Below are 19,616 nucleotides of genomic sequence, written 5' to 3'. Positions count from 1 at the left end.
TTGAGTGACTTTGCTCAGACTGCCTTTGGGAAACCTCTTTCTTGCCAGTTGTTCAGAGCATCCTGTTTTCTCCTCATTACTGGGATAGACTGCTGGGATCCACCGGGATAGACTGCTGGGATCCACCGGGATAGACTGCTGGGATCCACCGGGATAGACTGCTGGGATCCACCGGGATAGACTGCTGCTGGAGCTGGAGGCTCAAGGAAGGGAAGGGAGGGAGAGCGGGCCGGCTAGGCTCCGGAATTCTGTAATAACAGTTAAATGAAAGTATGCCAATGGTTTCTCTCATCTTGCCCAATAGCTAGGCCAGAAGTAGTTTATTTTAACAGGACTAAAATAGCTTATGATGGCTTTCTGTGTTTCAGAATTCTAGAAATGGACACATGGACACACTTTGGGTTTCTAGAGCTAATTCTTTCATTCCTGCCCAAGTTTTGAAATTTTTAAATACCGTATATACTCGAGTATAAGCCGACCCGAATATAAGCCGAGGTACCTAATTTTACCACAAAAACTGGGAAAAACTATTGACTCGAGTATAAGCCGAGGGTGGGAAATGAGGCAGCTACTGGTCAATGTAAAAAATAAAGATAGAGCCAAGTAAAATAACATGAATATTTATTTGAACGAAAAACAATAAAAGTGCAAAAGGGGGAAGGAGGATTCCCAGCTTTAGAAAATTTAGAACTACGCCGCCTTTGGTATGACCTGAGCATAGCTCATAAAATTATCTGCTACAATGTACTTCCTATCAATGACTACTTCAGCTTCAACCACAACAATACACGAGAACACAATAGATTCAAACTTAAAGTGAACCTCCAATCTAGATTGCAGAAAATGTGACTTCAGTAACAGAGTTGTTAATGCCTGAATGTGCTACCTGACTCTGTGGTCTCTTCCCAAAATCCCCAAAGCCTTAACCAAAGACTATCTAGTATTGACCTCACCCCATTCCTAAGAGGTCTGTAAGGGGCGTGCATAAGAGCACCAGCGTGCCTACCGTCCCTGTCCTAATGTTCCCTTTAGTTGTATTCCTTTTATGTATTCAATTCATGCTTATATTTATATAATTATTTAATATGTATTTGACAAAATAAAATGAATAGAATAGAATAGAATAGAATAGAATAGAATAGAATAGAATTTTTATTGGCTAAGTGTGATTGGACACACAAGGATCTACCACTTCTTTGGATGCCCTTCCCAAATTGAACACTGCAAGCATGAAAATGAGTCCTCCTTTAGCTTCCAAGGACCAGGGTGCCTCTGAAGGTCAGTGCTCTAAGTACTAAGAACCCAGCACAAATCTAAGCCTGTATGCACACCAACAGTGAAAATACCCTGCACAGTGTCTCTTGGAAGAGAAGGTTAATTTTCATAGACGTTGGGGTGGCTCTTTTTTTTTTTTTTTGGCAGGGGAATAAGGGGCTCTAATATCAATAAACCCACCTTAGAAGGCTCTCTCTGTGTGTGTGTGTGTGTGAGAGAGAGAGAGAGAGAGAGAGAGGGAGGCCCCGGCTGAGCAAAGCGGCGGCGGGGAGGCCGCGGGGGAAACGCGGGAAGTAGTCGGAGATCTGCTTGATGGGGCGGATGGGACCTGGGCAGACGTCGATGGCCATGTGCTCCTGGATGCTGATGGGCGGCTTGTCGCCTTTGCGGTGGCTCATGCAGGTGGCGCCTGGGAAGGAGGCGGCTGCGGGGCTGCTGCGGGAGCCGCTGGTGCTGCTGGTGCTGTTGATGCTGCTGCCGCCGTTGCTGCCGCCAGGAGAGGCCGCCGCCAGCCCGGCCCTGCCGCGCCGAGCGCCCGCCACGCTGCTGGCTGCTGGAGGAGGGCGGAGGAGGGACGGAGGCAGCAGCGGCGGCGGCGGCGGGCGGCGGACGGCGGACGGCAACGGTGGGCGGTGGAGGGTGATGTCACCGGCTCTGCCCAGCCCTGCCCAGGCGAGGCCAGCAAAGGGCCGGGCGGGGCGACCGAGACGGGCTCGAGCCCAGCTGAGCCGCCACGGAGGGGAGGGAGAGCGGGCCGGCTAGGCCCGGAAGGCAAAACGGGAGGCGCTCGCCCACCGGGATAGACTGCTGGGATCCACCGGGATAGACTGCTGCTGGAGCTGGAGGCTCAAGGAAGGGAAGGGAGAGGGGTGGTGGAGCTCAAGGTTCTTAGCCCAGACACCTGCCCCGCTAGAGAAGGGAGGGAGATCGGGCCGCCAGTCTCCGGAAGGTAGACGGGCCGGATTCTTACCGGGATAGACTGCTGCTGGAGCTGGAGGCTCAAGGAAGGGAAGGAGGCGGCTGAGAACGGGCTCGCTTAAGGCTCTTCCAAAGCAGCCCTGCTGAACCGCCACGGAGGGAGGAGAGCGGGCCGCTAGGCTCCGGAAGGCAAAACGGGAGGCGTCCCACCGGGATAGACTGCTGCTGGAGCTGGAGGCTCAAGGAAGGGAAGGGAGGGGCGGCTGAGAACGGGCTCGCTTAAGGCTCTTCCAAAGCAGCCCTGCTGAACCGCTACGGAGGGGAGGGAGATCGGGCCGGCCAGGCTCCGGAAGGCAAAACGGGAGGCGCTCGCCCACCGGGATAGACTGCTGCTGGAGCTGGAGGCTCAAGGAAGGGAAGGGAGGTGGCTGAGGACGGGCTCGCTTAAGGCTCTTCCAAAGCAGCCCTGCTGAACCGCCACGGAGGGGAGGGAGAGCGGGCCGGCTAGGCTCCAGGAAGGCAAAACGGGAGGCGTTCGTCCACGGGATAGACTGCTGCTGGAGCTGGAGGCTCAAGGAAGGGAAGGGAGGTGGCTGAGGACGGCTCGCTTAAGGCTCTTCCAAAGCAGCCCTGCTAAACCGCCACGGAAGGGAGGGAGGCGGCCGCAGTAACTGAGAAAAGCCTGACGAGGGCGGTTGGCTACCTTCTGGCCTCGCGAGTCGGCCGTCCGTCCGTCTGCTACTGCTCGGCAGCCGGTTTTGAAAAAGGTTCCGCTGGGTTTCGGACTTTTGTTTTTTTAAAAACACCACCTTCCCTTTTCTCCCTAGTTGGGGCGTTTCCCAGTTCCCTGTTTTTTTCCGCCTTGCCTGTTGAGTTTTACCTGACAAGTTTCTTGCGCCTCGACCTCCCTCCTCCCTCCGTCCTTTCCCTTCCCCTCCCTCCCTCCCTCCCTGTCTTGTTTGTAGCCCCAGCGCCCCTTTCGGTTGTATTTAAATCCAGAGCTTGAAACCTCCTCAGTGGGAGGAGAGGAACGCGATTTGGCAGCTGACCGCACTTGCACGGGCTGGGTAAGGAGAGCTCTAGACGGCCTGGGCGCCGGGGAGGAGAAAAGAAGAAGCAGCCAAGAAAAAGGGGTGGGGTGGGGTGGGGAAATGAATTTAGGAGGGCGAGCGTGTGTGTGTGTGTGTGTGTGTGTGTGTGTGTGTGTCTGCGCCCGTCACCCGCGAGGAATGCCAGCTATTTCTTTGAAGGGGCGGTGTGTAGCCAGGCGCCCTTCCTTCGCTTGAAACCCGGAGGGTTTTCACTCTTCGCCTCCCGCGTGTGTATTTGTCAACAATTATAACTCTTCGGTCGGGTCCCTTGCCTTGCCTCGCCTCCCTCGTGCCCTCTCTGTCAACGCTGTCAACAATTATAACTAACGCGGGTAATTGTGCGTGAGGGGTGTGCGCGTGTGTCCACATAGGAATAAGACGCATGCGCGCACTAACGAGAGCTAGCTGCCCGCGGTAGAAAGGACACGCTGCAAGAGGAAGGGCTGAACGGCTTGGCTCGAGTATAAGCCGAGGGGGCGCTTTTCAGCACAAAAAACGTGCTGAAAAACTCGGCTTATACTCGAGTATATACGGTAATTACCTTTCAGGGTTGTTTTTGCTCCAAGCAAGCATCCTCCTGATATAGGAACACAATCCCCATCACCACAGATAACTCTGCTGTACCTGATAGTCCATTCATCTAGAGCAGGGCTGTCAAACTGATGCCCCGCGGGCAGGATGCGTCACATGCTGACCACGCCCACACTCGGTTCAGCGAAGGTGGGGAAGTTGTGATATGTCACATGATGCCACCATGACGACATGAGTTTGACACCCCTGATCTAGAGGATACCAAGTTGTACAAAATTAGCAGAAAAAAAATTAAAGAGTGTTTTGAAATCAACATAAGTATGCATAATAGAGTTAGCAGTGGGTGTTGACAATCCATGTGCATTGTTCAAGTTCTTATTTGAATAACTGCTAGTTGTGGGGAAACAACAAAGAGAAAGAGTTTGGGACTTGTTCAGACCCTGACCTGTTATGCATATTCACATAATGCAAACATGTTAGTTTTTTCCCCCACATCATCTGTTTTTCAGTATTTAATGTTTATTCAATTTGTCTTCCAAGAACATTATTAGAAGAGTGGGGCAGAAAACAAATTTGTATTGCCTTTTTCTGACCTATCTCTGAATCTACAATCCTCATAATCTTATAACTGCCTTTTCTGTATAAACCTATTTTTGCCATTGTTATCAATGCCACATTTAATTTGGATTGTACAATTCAAGCAACCATATATTTAGTAATATTTTAGAAATTATATTCATCATTAATATAAACTTTTCTTCTTCTCTTTAAAAGTTTAACTTATCTAATTCTAAACCATTATAGTGTTAACAATTTCTAGTTTATATTGCAGGACTGCCACTGTATCCAGAGGATATCTGTATTTATAATGTTTTATTCGCTTCTTATAGTGTAGTAAAACTTGAGGAAAAAATATGTGCCTGGACTACTTTATTTACTTACCTATCATATACTGATAACACTGAACAGCATGTACCTTCCCAACATTCATAAATTATTATGAGAACATTCAGCCGAGCAACTCTCCACAGCAAAAGATCCTCGGTCTCAATCTTTTCCCACCATTACCAACTGGAACCTCCCCTTTAAGTAAGAAGAGAACCACCACCAAATGGTGATCATCACTCCCAACCAGGGGTGAAATCTACTTATCTTCCCTACAGGTTCAGAAGTGTACGCGTGCGCATCACGTGCTACTTTGGACCCTCTGCGCATGCGCAGAGGGTCAAAAACAGTTTACTTCCTGGTTAAAACCAGGAAGTAATGACATCCAGGTGGGTGGGCGGAGCTTCGTGTTGCCACCGCTACTGGTTCACCAGTGCGAACTGGTAGCATTTCACCCTTGCTCCCAACCCTCAGAGACTATCCCAATAGATACTATGATAAATAGTGAAGGCTACTGAGATACCAGGCAATATTCAATTGAACCCATTTCTTCTCTCTTGTTATCGCCAGATTACCCATAATGTGTGTTACCTGAATGTTTTATAATATAAATTATAAGCTAAATACAAAATGAGTGAAGTTTATAACAGAACTTTGGCAAGCTCTATTCAGTCCAAGCAACTATGCCTTATTTCCTTTCCGTTTAGTTTTTCACTACCTCATTGTGCTCAGCATTGTGCTCACTTCTCACTGGACCATTAGGTTTTATTCTGGTTCTACTTTTTGTAAAGGCTTATTCAGATCATTTATGTATTGCCTTTGATAAATCATGGAGGATATGTGAAGTGTCATGTGCTTGGAGAAGCAAATGCCACTGTTTTCAAAATGAACTATCTAGCAAAAATAAGTATCATGGAAAATTCTAGAGCAGATGATAAAGAGTTTTAGCAGTAAGCTTTAACAAAATTAAACTGTATATTAATGTACATATATACTATATATAAGACAGAGCTACTTAGCAGTCTTCTCCACAAGAAAGTAAATAAGTACCTTAAAACATTGTGGTCATTACTAGAAAAAAGCATAGTTTTATAAAGAATAAATCTTGCTATATTAACATTGCAGCACCTAATTTTTTAATAGGGAATGTTTCTTAACAGAATATGGGAATGATACAGATACAGTAGATCTTACTGAGAGCCAGATTGGTGTAGTAATTAAGGTGTTCGCCTAGAAACCAAGAAATTGTGGCCTCCCTTGAACACAAAAGCTGACTGGGTTATTCTCTCTTATCTCAACCTGACTCACAGGGTTGTTGGTTGGAAAAAATAGGAGGAAGGAGTATTAGTTATGTTCACTGCCTTGAGTTATATTTTTTTTATTGGAAGCCATCCAAAGTCACTTAGATAAGATAAATTGTATAGAAATATGTTGAATAAATAATAAATATAAAAAGGCAAGATCAATAGCAGCAGTATCTTGATTTCAAAGTACCTCACGAAATTCTAATTAATTAAGAGGTAGCATATCATGACAAATAAATATGTATTTGGCTGGAAAATAGTACTCCAAGATCGCTTATCAGTGTCTCCTTATTAACAGTGATAATTGATACCACAAGATTCTGTACTGGATCCACAACTTTTTCAATATTTTATTAATATCTTAGATATAGCTATCTCATTCAAATTTATGTTTTAGTGATTTGGATTAAATGACTTCATTTGACTTGAATGAAATCACATTTGCAGATGACATAAGTTTGAATAGTGTAGCTAATATGCTAGAAGACAAAATTCAAAGTGACCTTGACAGGGGAGAGAAATAGCTGAAAATAACAGAAATAAAATTGAATAAGGACAAAAGCAAAGTTCTGACCTCGGGGGGAAAAACAAATGCATGGAATAAAATGAAAAATAACTTAATATTAGTACTTGTGAAATAATTATAGTTCATTGCAAATGAAGTCAGTGTGTTATATCACCACCATAAAGGCAAATGAACATTTTTTTGTATCTACATCACAGAAATATCGTTTCTAAATTACAAGACTAACAGTTCCACTTCTTGTTTGTTTGTTTGTTTGTTTTGATCAGACACTTCAGTATAGTACTGTATCCAGTTATCCACAACATACTTTAGAAACTTGAAATAAGTTCAGAGAAGAGCTGTTAGAATGTCCTAGAAACTAAGTATTTTAAAGAGTTTGAAGGAGCCTAGTTTGTTTGGCCTTGGGAAGAGAGCTAAAAAAACATATGGCCCTCTTTAAATATTTTCAAAGTTATCACACACAAAAGAAAATCAAGACCTCTGCTCCATCAGACCAGAGTGCAAGATGTCGAATGATGGATTTAATATATAGGATTCCAAGTGAAAGATGATGGAGATACGGAGAATCCCAATAGTAAAACTCGTGTCAATGGTATCAGGTAACGAGGTGGTAATCTGCTTTCATAAAATGTGTGTGAAAAGTAGAACGAGTCCTCAACTTAAGATCACAACTAAGCCCAACATTTCTGTTTCTCAGTGAGACAATTGTTAAAATTAGTTTTGCCTTATTTTATGACCTTTTTTGCTACTGTTATTAAGTGAATCATTGCAGTAATTAAGTTAGTAACACAGTTAATAAGTGAATTTGGCTTCCCCATTGTCTTTGCTTGTCAGAAGATGACAAAAGGTGATCACACGACCCCAGGATACTGCAACTGTCATAAATATGAGTCAGTTGCCAAGTGTCTGAATTTTGATCACATGACCACGGGGATGCTGCAATGGTCATAAGTCAATTTTTTCAGTATCATTGTAACTTCTAACCATCAGTAAACAAACTGTTGAAAATCAAGGACTACCTGTACTTAAATCTGAATCAATGAATAGAGGCATAGACCTGCTGAATATAAATAGCTTATTTCAATTCTATGACTCTGTAATCTGATCTGAAGTGAATAGAGACCAAGTATATGTGTCCCAACCCTGTGCTGGCCCTTTTGTTCTGAATATCTTTCATGTCTGTCCATGTTCAGTTTAAGCTACAGAATTGTATTAAGGGGGAACACAGCCATGAGGCTGCCCACTAACAATAAGAATCTGGATTAAATAGGAAAAATAAGTCAGCTGATCATTGTCTGCTGAGATACACTTATTGGAATTATTTCACAATTTGTATAGGTTTTTAATTGTTTTCAATTTTGTATAGCCTAATGATGCACACATAAAATGATATATTCAGATTATAGAAATCTGCATTCTGTTTTGTTGACTTTTTAGTAATATACTTCCTCTGTTTCAGAAACAAATTAAAATCCTGCCCTGGCTGGAAGATGTGTATAGTATATAGGTATGTAAATATTCTTCAAATAGCAGATACCTTTTCAATTCTTCTAGAATTTTATTAAAAGATTTTAATTGTTTGGTGTAACTGTTACTTTTTATGTTTGGTTCTTGTTGTGTTATGATTATTACTCTGTTTTTATGTTTGCTCTGATACAGTTTTAAATCATTTCCTGTAATCCTTCCTGGCTTGATACAGGTACCTAAGAAAACATTGCTGTAGGGTGTAGCAGTATCAAGCAGCATCAAGCAGATTGGAAATCAGCAGTCACATGAGGAGAAAAATGTATTCCCTTAAAAACAAGCAGCAACTAAGTCCCTTAAGCAAGAAAAAACTTATCCCAAGCGAAGTATAGCATCATAATTAATAAGCATTTGCTTTTGAGCAGAACAATTTGAGACTGGATAACAACACAGTGTGAGTGTTATAAGTGTAAATGAGAGCTATAAAAACATCTGCTAAATTTTAAAGTAAGCCAACTAGGGCAAATATATATGCTCATTTCCAGCCCAGCGAACTCTCCTTAGATAATGCACCATAAGAAATAAGTAGTACAGAGCCAACTGAGTTGATTTGATTAAGAGCACCTGTATCTTTTCAGGCATCAGTGGGAGCTTGAAAAAAAAGAAAGCTACCACCATTTTAAGGAATCCACCCATTAAAGTCAGGCAAGTAGTACTTTTTTCAAGTCACATTCCCTTAATGAATAACAGAAAGGTGCCATGCCAATGTGAGGTATGAAGTACTTCTGATTAATGTTCAACGTGTAGGGCTTTGCCTTCTTCAGAAATGACTCAAAGGAAGCTCTTTGGGACTTATGCAAACATCACTACTTTGCTATTCTTAAAGTAGCTGGGCCCGTTTCCAAATTTTTATAAGCCTGAAAAAATGTGGGTGCTTCCACGATTAGCAGAGATGACATGTTCACTCTCATGAGGTGTAAAACATTTCTTCTAAAATTCTAAAGCATTCTTTTAAAGCATTCTTTAGTACTTAAAGAGAAAGCCAGTATTCATTTTTGGAATATCATACAAATAGGGCTACCAGATCAGGGCTGCAAAAATCTGAAAGAGCACTAGGTGTCAGCAAAAAATTAACAGAAAATCTTTATTAAAAGATTTTAATTGTTTGGTGCAACTGTTACTTTTTATGTTTGGTTCTTGTTGTGTTATGATTATTACTCTGTTTTTATGTTTGCTCTGATACAGTTTTAAATTATTTCCTGTAATTCTGAAAGAGCACTAGGTGTCAGCAAAAAATTAACATGTTCTTTATTCCTTTGCTGCCATCTTTTGATCTAGATTCTTACCATTCAGATCTAGCAATCTGTCAGCTCTCTGACATTGGTATGTGTGTGTGTGTTACCATAACAACATTATTTAACTTTATTAACTGGTTAATATTATTTAACTGGTGGTGCCTGTAAAGCTCTTGTCCATACAATGAAATAAACAAACAAACAGTATGGGAAAACATTTAAAACAACTGAACTGCTAGTTCAGTGACATGGCTGCTCTTCCAATTTGGAAAGGTCTACTCAGTTCATTCTACAGCAGGAGTGTCAAACTCAGGCCTGCGGGCCGGATCCAGCCCGTGGGGTGCTTAGATCTGGCCAGCAGGGCCAGCTTGGAAATATCAAAGCACCAGCCTGGGGTGCCTCTGCCAGCCAAAATGGGCCACGGGGGGGGTGTCACATTAGCCCCCCGTGTGGCTTGTTTTCAGCCTCAATGGTCTCCTGCAGCACTCTGCTGGCTGAAAATGGAGCTCAGGAGAGCCACATGCAGCCTGCCCAGGCTCCTTTTTCGGCCTCCACAGCCACCGGCAGCACTATGCCATAAATGGGCCACAAGGGGGCCTGCTGTTTTGGCCAGCAAAGTGCTGCAAGAGGCCATCCACGCCAAAAATGGGGTGCAGGGGGTGCATGTGGTCCTCCTACACCCTGTTTTGGCTGGCAGGATGCTGCAGGAGGCACCCGTCCAGTCTCCCCCCCCTCCCTGTGGAAGAGAACTACAATGTTGGTCTGATGCTCAAAGAAATCCTGTTTGACACCTCAGTTCTACAGTATTTTCAGATAGCCGTTTTTGAATTATTTGAATAAATCAGATGAATTTTCATCCCCAAAATGACACAATTATCCTGCTGCCAAGCAAGCAGGTGATTTTATTATAAGCTGTATCAGCTATAGCTTAAGCAATTATTCTGAATATTTGGAAAATATTTGTTATTTTGTGCTAGATGAACAACCATTATCAGTTTTCAGATTATACTAATAATCTTGTGTGCCTATTAGTGTTATCCTTTTTATCTTAGCATTTTTAAAGGTTAGGTATTCTGTTAACTCATCTGCATTATCCTAAGCAGAATATAATAGAAATTCATAACAATATGTTTGAAATATATATATTTTCCAAAACAGATATATGTTAAAATATAATATAAATATCTAATTTAATAAACATTTTTAATTTAAAAATGAAGTTTACCTACCCTAATCATAATATTGTTACAGTAATTTGTAGCAATTTCTTCTACAGTTTTTGATATTGACCTGTCCTGACCTGGAATGCCATTTGCTATGGTCGCAGTACTTTTCTATTTAAATTACAGCCACATATTTCCGTTTAAATTATAGTTATTCTTTCTAAAGTATTAATATGCAGTCATCTATTTTCAGATCCAGAGAATTTACCATAGTATTTGGGCTTACTGAACTTCTAATAGTATTTTAAACATTTTAAAATAGCATTGTCAAAATTGCATCCCTCCTTACATAGACGATTGTCCTCTTCTATTTCTGCTCCCTGAGTCGATTTTTCAGTGGTTACAGTTTGTTGGTAAGCTGTCACATATATAATGCCAAAGGCTCAAGTTCTAGTATCTGCCATAACATGTTCAGCATTCCTGGACAGAAATGTTGTCATAGTTTGATGCATTGTCTAATATACTTCTTAAAGAAATTTATTACTACATAATGTACAACTGCAAGATCAAGCCAGAATCTCAGTACTGGAATGTGTTTTAATCTAAGCAATATGTTGCATTAAAGAGCTACATTTAACTAGATATCCAACAAACATCACACCCAGCCTTATTAGCAGGAAGAAAGTATCACCAAGGATAAAGCCTAAGGGAATATTAAAGAAATACAAGATAAAAAAGAAAAGTGACCTCCAAATTAATTGCATCTCAGACAAAAACATTTAGTTCTAAAATTCAAGATTCCCATATTATAGAAGAAACCATGAAGTTCCTTTTTCTTCTGCATTACAACAAAATAACAGATATATTTTATTGTTGATACAATAGCTGATAGCCTGTGTTTTCTTCAAATTAATGGAACAAATAGCAATTTACCTATGCATTAATTCAAGCTATTCATCCATTCACTGCCGCTACCGCTTCTCATGACTGTTTGATAGGATTTTAATATTGTATTATTTTCAACATGTAAATTTAATAAATAAATTTTTGACTTAAGCTAACAAATAATTTTGATTTTGCAGACTCCTGAGAAGTTTTTGGGGGAAACCCTAGGGATCCTAGGACCACACTTTAAGAAACACTCCTGCAATTCATGTTACATGGGGTTGCCTTTGAAAATGACCCAACAGTGTCCAAGATATTGGGTTAAGAGCTACTACTGTAATATAACACCTGTTCCATCGCGTTGGTTATCAATAAATTTCCAAGTTGAGTTCAGATTTCTGGTTTTGACCTAGTAAGCTCTTTGTTACTTGGTTCCAATGTTCCTTGGTGATATTTCCTTCAAAGTGATATTGCTTGTCCCATGTAGTTTTCCAGGACAAAGATGCTTAGGGCTTTATCCCTCAGAAGCATCAAACAGAGAATGTCCTAGGTAGTCAGTTCTACTCAGTAATGGCCCCAACATAATGGAATAACTATCCATGGGAGACTTTCCTGACAAGTTTTCTATTGATTTTTCATAAAGTTGCCAACATGATTTTGTTTGAGCACTTTTGTATGTGTGTATGGTGTGTATCTGCTATTTGTGGCAATTGGGCACCAGTTGGTTGCTATGTTACTATAATTTTGAATACTGTGCTAATTCCTGCTGGGATTTTCTTTGAATTAATATATGATTTCATAAACTGTCCAGAATCTAGGTTGCTAGATTGGGTAGACATGAACACAATTAAATAAATCAATACAAAATAATCTTCAAATCTCCTTCAAGTCTAGATCCCTATGATGGAGAGTCAACATTTAGTGAGTACTCAAAGCAAGCATTTAGTATCTGGGAATCAACTACTTTGTGGATTCATTGGTTTGTGTATAATGTAATAAAGTGCATTGTCAGAGATAATTAGTATGCCAGACACAGTTCTTTCACTAATGCTTGCACATTTGCTGGATCCTTTAATTAGGAGCACTGTTGAAAGTCTGTAATATGTAATGAGAGAATGAATACTTCTTTTTTAAAGCAGAGAATACCATAAAGGCTTCTTTCTTTCATCCTACCTCCTTTTCTGTAGCAATAGCAAGGTAATCCTTTTTAATGTTTAGCTTCAGTTTTCTTAAACTGGCCACTGGGAACTCATCTGTACTACAGTGAAATTACAAGTTACATAGATGCCTGTGGTTAATATTGTATTATTATTATTTTGTTTTTATCAACCATATAATCACCATGTCTCAATTACGATATATATTAAAACAAGGTAGTGTGCTGTTGCAAATGCTAACCTTTTGTGAGTGCACACTTTAATTGGATAACTGTATACTATACCCACTTATATTGTTCTTCCTGGTTCTCCAGTGTGTTTTATCATACACACTTGGTGGTACAGAATAGCACAACATATACATTATAACATATACCCTCACAAGAATAACATGCTGGTTTGATTACTAATTTACATCTAGCCTCTTGTATTCTTCCAATCCTAATGCTAATCCTGAATAAAGATTTTTTAAAATATTTTAAATAGCTTGCTATCGTTTGCTCTTTACCTCTGAGACAGTACCTGGCTTAATAAGATTCTGATGCTTGCAGTGAACAATGGCAGCAACTATCAGTTCTTTCAGGAGATGAAGAACTTTGCCTGGCACAATGTGTCCCCTGGAATCGGCGTGATCCACAGCACTGAACACATCTTCTTTGGTCCAGTTTTCTAGGTTGGTTTCTTGCTTAGGTATCCCTAAATAGCATGGTCCTGGGATCTGGCAATTCCTATGAGTAACATTCTCAGCATTACTTTGTTCATCTGTACATGGTTGCATCAGGAGAACTTCAGCATTGACACATAAGGGAACCTCCATGGTAACTTCATCTTCTGCAGCGGAGAGGGAAAATTCCAAGGCTTCCAAGTTTCTTGAATAATCCACTATAACTCTAGGATCCATTGTCTTGACTCTTTCCAGTACAATAAACAAAATGTTTTCTGCCTTTTGAAAATGCTGCACTCTCTGATATTCACGGGACTGAATCACCTTAAGATAGCTGTGCCAGTTAGGAACCTTTTCCGCCATGATGGAAGGTTGGCAGAGATGAAATTCCTCCCGTAAATCCTTTTGTTGCCCAAGGTAGCTCTGGAAGCAGACAAAAACATTGGTACAGCCCTGAAAAAACCATGATATGCATAGAGGTGGGAGGGAAAGGTGTGGCCAGGAGGACTAGAGCAGGGAGGAGCAGCATACGCAGTAAAATTCCACTCATGCATTAAAAATACTCTCCTGTTTCCCTGTTTCATAGTTGATAAAGTGCCAAGTTATTTTAAAACAGTCAAACTGGTATGTTTAGGTGATATAGCTGAGGCATCCGGTTGTCTCAATATTATTTTCTGGTACATCAGACTTGTCCTACCCAGCTAGCCTGAAAAACTGGGTTTACTGGAATAAATCCATACAGATTAAAATGGGGCTAATTCAGCTGTGTTGACCCAGTGTTCAGTTCCCACTCAGTCACAAAGCTCACCACAACAGTAGTCACCATCTCAGAAAACTTTGTGGTGAAGGAAAATCATATACATCAACTTAACTCCTGGGTAATATGGCCTAATGAAATATAAACAGGCTATCAAAGTAATATTGCCAATGGTAATTCTACTATGATTGTGCAACACTTTGGGTGGTCGCTCACGCCTTAGTGGACTCACATTTGGACTGTTGCAATATGCTCTGCATGCGGCTGTCCTTGAAGTTTCAGTTGATCCAGAAGGCAGTAAAGCAGGTAGTTATGGACACCGCTTGTTACACCCGTGTGACAATTACCCAGCAAGTTACACTGGCTCCCAATAAGCTTCTGGGTGCAAGTTATCACCTTTAAAGTCCTAGATCACATGGGGCTGGATTACTTGTGGGACACCTTCGCCCAAGACCATCTGTCCACCTCACACACTTCCATAGGGATTGCACATTCCACGTTATCTCTGTTAAACTTTGCCATCTTATTGCACCTTTTTGATGGCTGTCCCTATGTTCTTTAATGGTCCCCCTTCCCTGCTCTGATCCACAGTAGTCACCCCAAATCTGCTCGCTATTGTATAAGCCATCAAAACCTAGTCTGGCCCGCTCAGGCATTGGAGTCCAGTTGAGTGGAATCCCCTTTTGGTTGTTTTAATTATTGTGTTCAATTGCCATTTTATATTTTATATGTTGGGTTGATTTTTTAAAAAATGTTGAGTAACTATGGGTTTTTTTCTGTTTACTGTTCGGTTTTTGTTGCATATCGCCCAGTCTCATTATTTGAGTTGGGCACCCTATAAAGCCACTGAATAAATAAATTAATGAAATGAATCATTGAACAAATCAACTCAGAAGTCTCACTGGAACTACAAATAACCAGGCCTAAATTATCCTGTGTTACACATATTGTGCAAAGAAGGAATTCTCTGGTGAAGGTACTAATGTTGGGAACGATGAAAGGAGAAAGGAGAAGAGGATGATTAACAGCAAGGTGGATGGACTCAGTTACAGTAACAAAGAGTGCACTTCTGAAGATCAGAAAGACCAAGATAGGGACAGGACATCCTAGACAAAATTTATGTGCTTGCTAGAAGTCAACAACTTAATAGCACATAATCAATATGTACTTACAACATATATCAATGTAAAAGAAACTCAAAGACACAGAACAAAATTAAATTTACTAAATTTCTTTTTTAAAAGTTATGTAAAAAGATCACAAGAGAAACTAAAGTGTTTTAGTTCTGAGAAAACAAGTTTAAGATTGCACTATATCACATTTGTCTTCAAGAATGTTACAAACTAGTGATTTTATATAATGTACTTAAAATGTTTATCTTTTTATGCATTGCTTTACATTTAAGTCAGGAATTTTTTTGAATCAACGTTGATTTGAAAAAAAATATACAAGTGCCACACTTTACTGTATTTTTTTTAAAAAAGGAAATATCAAGAAAAAGGAAATACTGTCTGTAATTGATTCCTGAGAGCAGCCTTTTCCAATCTGCTATCTTTCAGGTAAATTGGACTTCAGCTCCCAACAGCTATTGCTTATGCTAATAAGATTGATGGAAATTATGGCTCGATAGCAAACATATGGACCCACACATGCTGCTTTCCAAAAAAAAGTTTTAAATGAATTCATTGCTGGAGGTACACTGATTTAATATTTATGTTGAAAGCCACTTCACAAAATACTGATAATAAATTCTTTACAAATTGTCTACATGTTTAATTATCCCTATCATAAATATGGAAATAAAATGTAATATGATTAATCAAATATATTTCCTAGAATATCCTGCATAACTATAACACATTAATAAGGAAATGAGATGAATGTTGCACCAAAAAAAATGAGTTTTTTAAAAAATAAAGATTCAATCGCTAAAGTTTTCCGCCGAAATATACTGTCGAGTAGAATAGTAAAAGGTGGTGTCGAATGTTTTGTGGATGTGATTCTTGGTTCAGATTGTCTTCTAGAGAGCGTCCAATTGTCCTGTGAATAGAATATCTCCCATTTTCTCTGCAGCCTGACCTAGGAAAACAGTTTGGTTTGCCGCGTCTCTTGTCACCGTGGCAACCCCGGGGTGCATTCTATTTCTATGACAACGTGAGGGACTCGGCGTTCTCATTGCCTTAGCAACTAGAGCCAGGTCTCTTACACACCTCCTCCGTTCTAAAAGGTAGCGAAGAAGGATCAACAGTCACTGACACCGGATTAGTTGGGACACAAATATGCATGCGCTTCTCTTGTTCTGCATGTAGCGAGAAGTCTTCCTAGGCTAGTGTTGGTTTCCCTCTTCGGGCTCGGCCCGGTTTTGAGCGATGAGCGAGGGAAATGTGGAGAAGCCAAGTTTAAGGTTGGAAGCCGCAATCCAGGTTAGTGAAAGAGCAGCTTTTTAATACCTTCCCTCGAATCCCTGCACGGGAGACAAGTTCCTCGTGTGTCTAATTACGCGTGGCCAAATAAAGTATTCTAACTGACTAATTTCAAAGTAAAACAGGACTAAGCTCACCCACTCCTACCTCTCAAAATTCCATTCCTAAAGGGACACCTGGGAGGCAGCGAAGGAGGAGGAAATATATTGCATCCTTAAAGCATAATTCAGATGTTCAGCTTGGGTAGTGAAATAAGGAGGGTGAGAGTGTTAGGGTGGTCCCTTGCAGTTTTTTTTTTTCCTGGGCTGATGGAATGCTAATTTTGCTTTTAAAAAAAGACTAATAACTTTAACTGACTTTATTCTATGGGTTTCGGTTTAAGTGGTCTCTTGATGCAAATGCCAGTGTAATAATGCCAGTGTAATAATTAGAATATTGACCTAGGAGTCAATAATTCCAAATTCTACTCTCTCGTGGCTCACAGTTTGTTGGAGCGTAATGAGCTACAATATCTTTTACCCCAAAAGGTGTTGTGAGAAGAATGTAAGTGAAGGACCATATACATACTAAGGTCTAGGGCTTGGAAAAGGGAAATAGATTGCTGTTTCTTAAGTAGTTTCAAATTCTATTCTATTCTATTCTATTCTATTCTATTCTATTCTATTCCATTCTAAATGGAGAAGCTCTGTGAACAAGATTAATTTCGCATGCTTTTTCTACATGGAACATTTATAAGAAAAGTTTGATGTTGTGGCTAAATTAAATTGGAATGCAGGAAAGTTGTGTCAAGTATTATAATAGATAGTTGATAGAAACTATGAGGCCATACTTAGTAAAGATTCTGCAGGTCAGTATGTTAAAATAGAGAGTGGTTTAGTTATTTGTAGTTTTGTATATTGTAAACAAAGTTATTGTAGTTTCTCACTCAATTTATGGGCAAAGGTTTTATGTTTGTAGGCTTTATAAACCCATTCAGTTTTGTTTATTCAGTAAAGCATGATTAAGTAAATTAACCATATTATGTGAACACATTGTTATGCCTACTATTATATCCAGACCAGCCATATAATACAATGTTATTTTTCTTCAGACTCTTTGTAATCTAAAGAACACTGATATTTATTGCAAAGCCATAAGCTTTGCCAAAAGTTACATCTCCTGATATTTTAAAATATAATCAGTAACATCAATAACAATTAGTATTTCTTTTTTCTTGCATGGAGTAAAGTTGTCTTGGATCTTATGTAGTTGTCAACATTTTAAATACGCTAGAGGGCAGTAAGATTTAAGAATTGAGATTAAGAACAAAAGAGTAGTGAGTGCAAGAAAATTGCTTCCCAAGTAACCAAACAATTAACAGCATTCTTTTATGCAAGTTTACTCAGGAAGCACATTGTGCTTAATGGGACTCATTCCCAAATATGCATAGAAACTATTGCAGCTCTGGAGTGCAATTTCATAGTGCTTTAAACTTTGCAATGGTTTTTACTGAACTTAACTAGACTTCTCAGTGAACATCCATAGAATTCAGATGCATACAATTCAAACTTCTCATTCACTGGGTACAGTTCCATTGGGAATATAAAACTAGATCACCAGAGAGGAAACTAAACACATTCTCCTAGAATAATTTGCAAAACAAATAATAACCCTGGAAGTTACATTCTAATTTTAGCAGTATTCAAAAATTGTTTAGAAAGGCAGTTTTGGATTTTTCACACATATTCCACTTTAAATAAGTGCAAATAAGTTGCAAGTCTCTCTCTCTATATTGTTCAGAATAAACATACAATATATAGGCTAGATCTGCTTAAAGACTCCACCATTATATTGTATAAACCCAGGAATTGCTAATAAGGCCAGCATTTTCAGTAGAAATAACATAAGCAAGCTTTAGCTAAGTAATGGCTAACCTTTTCCGGGCTGAATGCTCAAAGCGCGCACTTGCGCATGAATGCACATGCCTCTGACCCCCCCAAAATGCAATGTGTGCATGGCCCCCGTGCATGTGCCTGCCCTGCATATGTGTGTGCAACCCCCACGCGCACACCCCATGGATGCACACACACACACACCCGCACACGCCCCACTCACCCACGCATGTGCGGCAGAGATCCAAAGACCAGCTGGCCAGTGGAAGTGGACTTGCATGCACAGAGGAGCTGAGCTAGGGTGACAGCTCGCATGCCCACAGAGAGGGCGTTGTGTGCCACTTCTGGCATGTGTGCCATAGATTCGCCATCACGGCTTTAGCTAATTGTGAAGGACTTCAAAGGAGCCAATTCTTAAATACAGTACTTAAATTAGATTGCTCTTAGAAAAAGGGGACAAGAAATCTTTGAAATGTAATTGAGCATACATATAGTACAGGTAGTCCTCGACTTACAACAGTTCATTTAGTGACTGCTTAAAGTTACAAGGGCATTGAAAATGTGACTTATGACAATTTTTCACACTTAATGACCATTGCTGCATCTCCGTGATTTACATTCGGATGCTTGACAACTGACTTACATTTATGACAGTGTTGTGACCTAGGCCCAAGTAGTTATTACCAGACACAATCAGTCCTAAACAAACATACCTTATTAGAACAGCTGAGAATTACTTTATTCTCAGTTTAGTCCAAATTAATTTCAAAACAAATCCTTCAGAAAAAGGTCTTCGGTCTTATCTTCCGTGGCACCCTGCCAAAGGCTTTTCTTAGCAAAGCCCCATGAAGTTCCAAAACAAGAGACGCGAACTAGAAACAAATGTAGCAACATTGCTTTCCTACAAAGAGCCCAAGAGCTGTTGCTGCTTTTTTAAGCCTTATGGGAGGGGCCAATAATCTCCTGGCCTTACTCCCGAGTCGTCCTTTTTGCTTTAGCTGCTCTTGCCTTCGGGCAGCTCTTCACATACTTGCACTAGGAACAGGCTCCTCCTGTTTCTTTGCCTCTCTGCTGTCCGCCTTTGGAGGCTCCGGAGTCTATGCATCACTCCCAGATGGCCCTGGCCCCATCTCTGTCTCTGACACAGAACCCTTATCTGGGCCCTCCCCTGACTCCAAGGACTGGCCCATTGTCCTCCCCAGCCTCCTTACAGTCCAACTCTGCTGCCAGCTCCGCAGACTGCTGGTGGACCACAACAGACAGTTGCAGTGTCTCGGAGTCACGTGATCCCCTTTTGCAACCTTCTGACAAGCAAAGTCTGGAAAACCAGATTTACTTAACAAATGGGGCAAGAAAAGTTGTAAAATGGGGCAAAACTCACTTAACAAATTTGTCAAATTAGCAACA

The 19,616-nt window shown here is 40.6% G+C and overlaps 2 protein-coding genes and 1 long non-coding RNA gene across 3 annotated transcripts in view; 2 read left to right on the top strand and 1 right to left on the bottom strand.

Annotated features, from left to right (window-relative positions):
• LOC131200437 (uncharacterized) overlaps window positions 1-11,664 on the top strand; it is a 33,480-nt gene extending 21,816 nt beyond the window's left edge. Inside the window, exons 4-5 of the long non-coding RNA XR_009155618.1 lie at window positions 7,990-8,037; window positions 11,535-11,664. This is a non-coding gene — a long non-coding RNA (uncharacterized LOC131200437). The remainder of the gene's footprint in view (window positions 1-7,989; window positions 8,038-11,534) is intronic.
• MAB21L4 (mab-21 like 4) overlaps window positions 1-13,615 on the bottom strand; it is a 31,612-nt gene extending 17,997 nt beyond the window's left edge. Inside the window, exon 1 of the mRNA XM_058187156.1 lies at window positions 13,017-13,615. Coding sequence (XP_058043139.1) covers window positions 13,017-13,521 — 505 coding nt within the window. The 5' untranslated portion in view covers window positions 13,522-13,615. The remainder of the gene's footprint in view (window positions 1-13,016) is intronic.
• Window positions 13,616-16,259: 2,644 nt separating this feature from the next.
• CROCC2 (ciliary rootlet coiled-coil, rootletin family member 2) overlaps window positions 16,260-19,616 on the top strand; it is a 114,087-nt gene continuing 110,730 nt past the window's right edge. Inside the window, exon 1 of the mRNA XM_058187539.1 lies at window positions 16,260-16,338. Within this exon, the coding sequence (XP_058043522.1) occupies window positions 16,285-16,338 (54 nt within the window). The 5' untranslated portion in view covers window positions 16,260-16,284. The remainder of the gene's footprint in view (window positions 16,339-19,616) is intronic.

The sequence above is a fragment of the Ahaetulla prasina genome, chromosome 6 (genome assembly GCF_028640845.1).
Source record: "Ahaetulla prasina isolate Xishuangbanna chromosome 6, ASM2864084v1, whole genome shotgun sequence".
Taxonomy (NCBI): Eukaryota; Metazoa; Chordata; class Lepidosauria; order Squamata; family Colubridae; genus Ahaetulla; species Ahaetulla prasina.
This window is presented reverse-complemented; position numbering and strand designations above follow the sequence as displayed.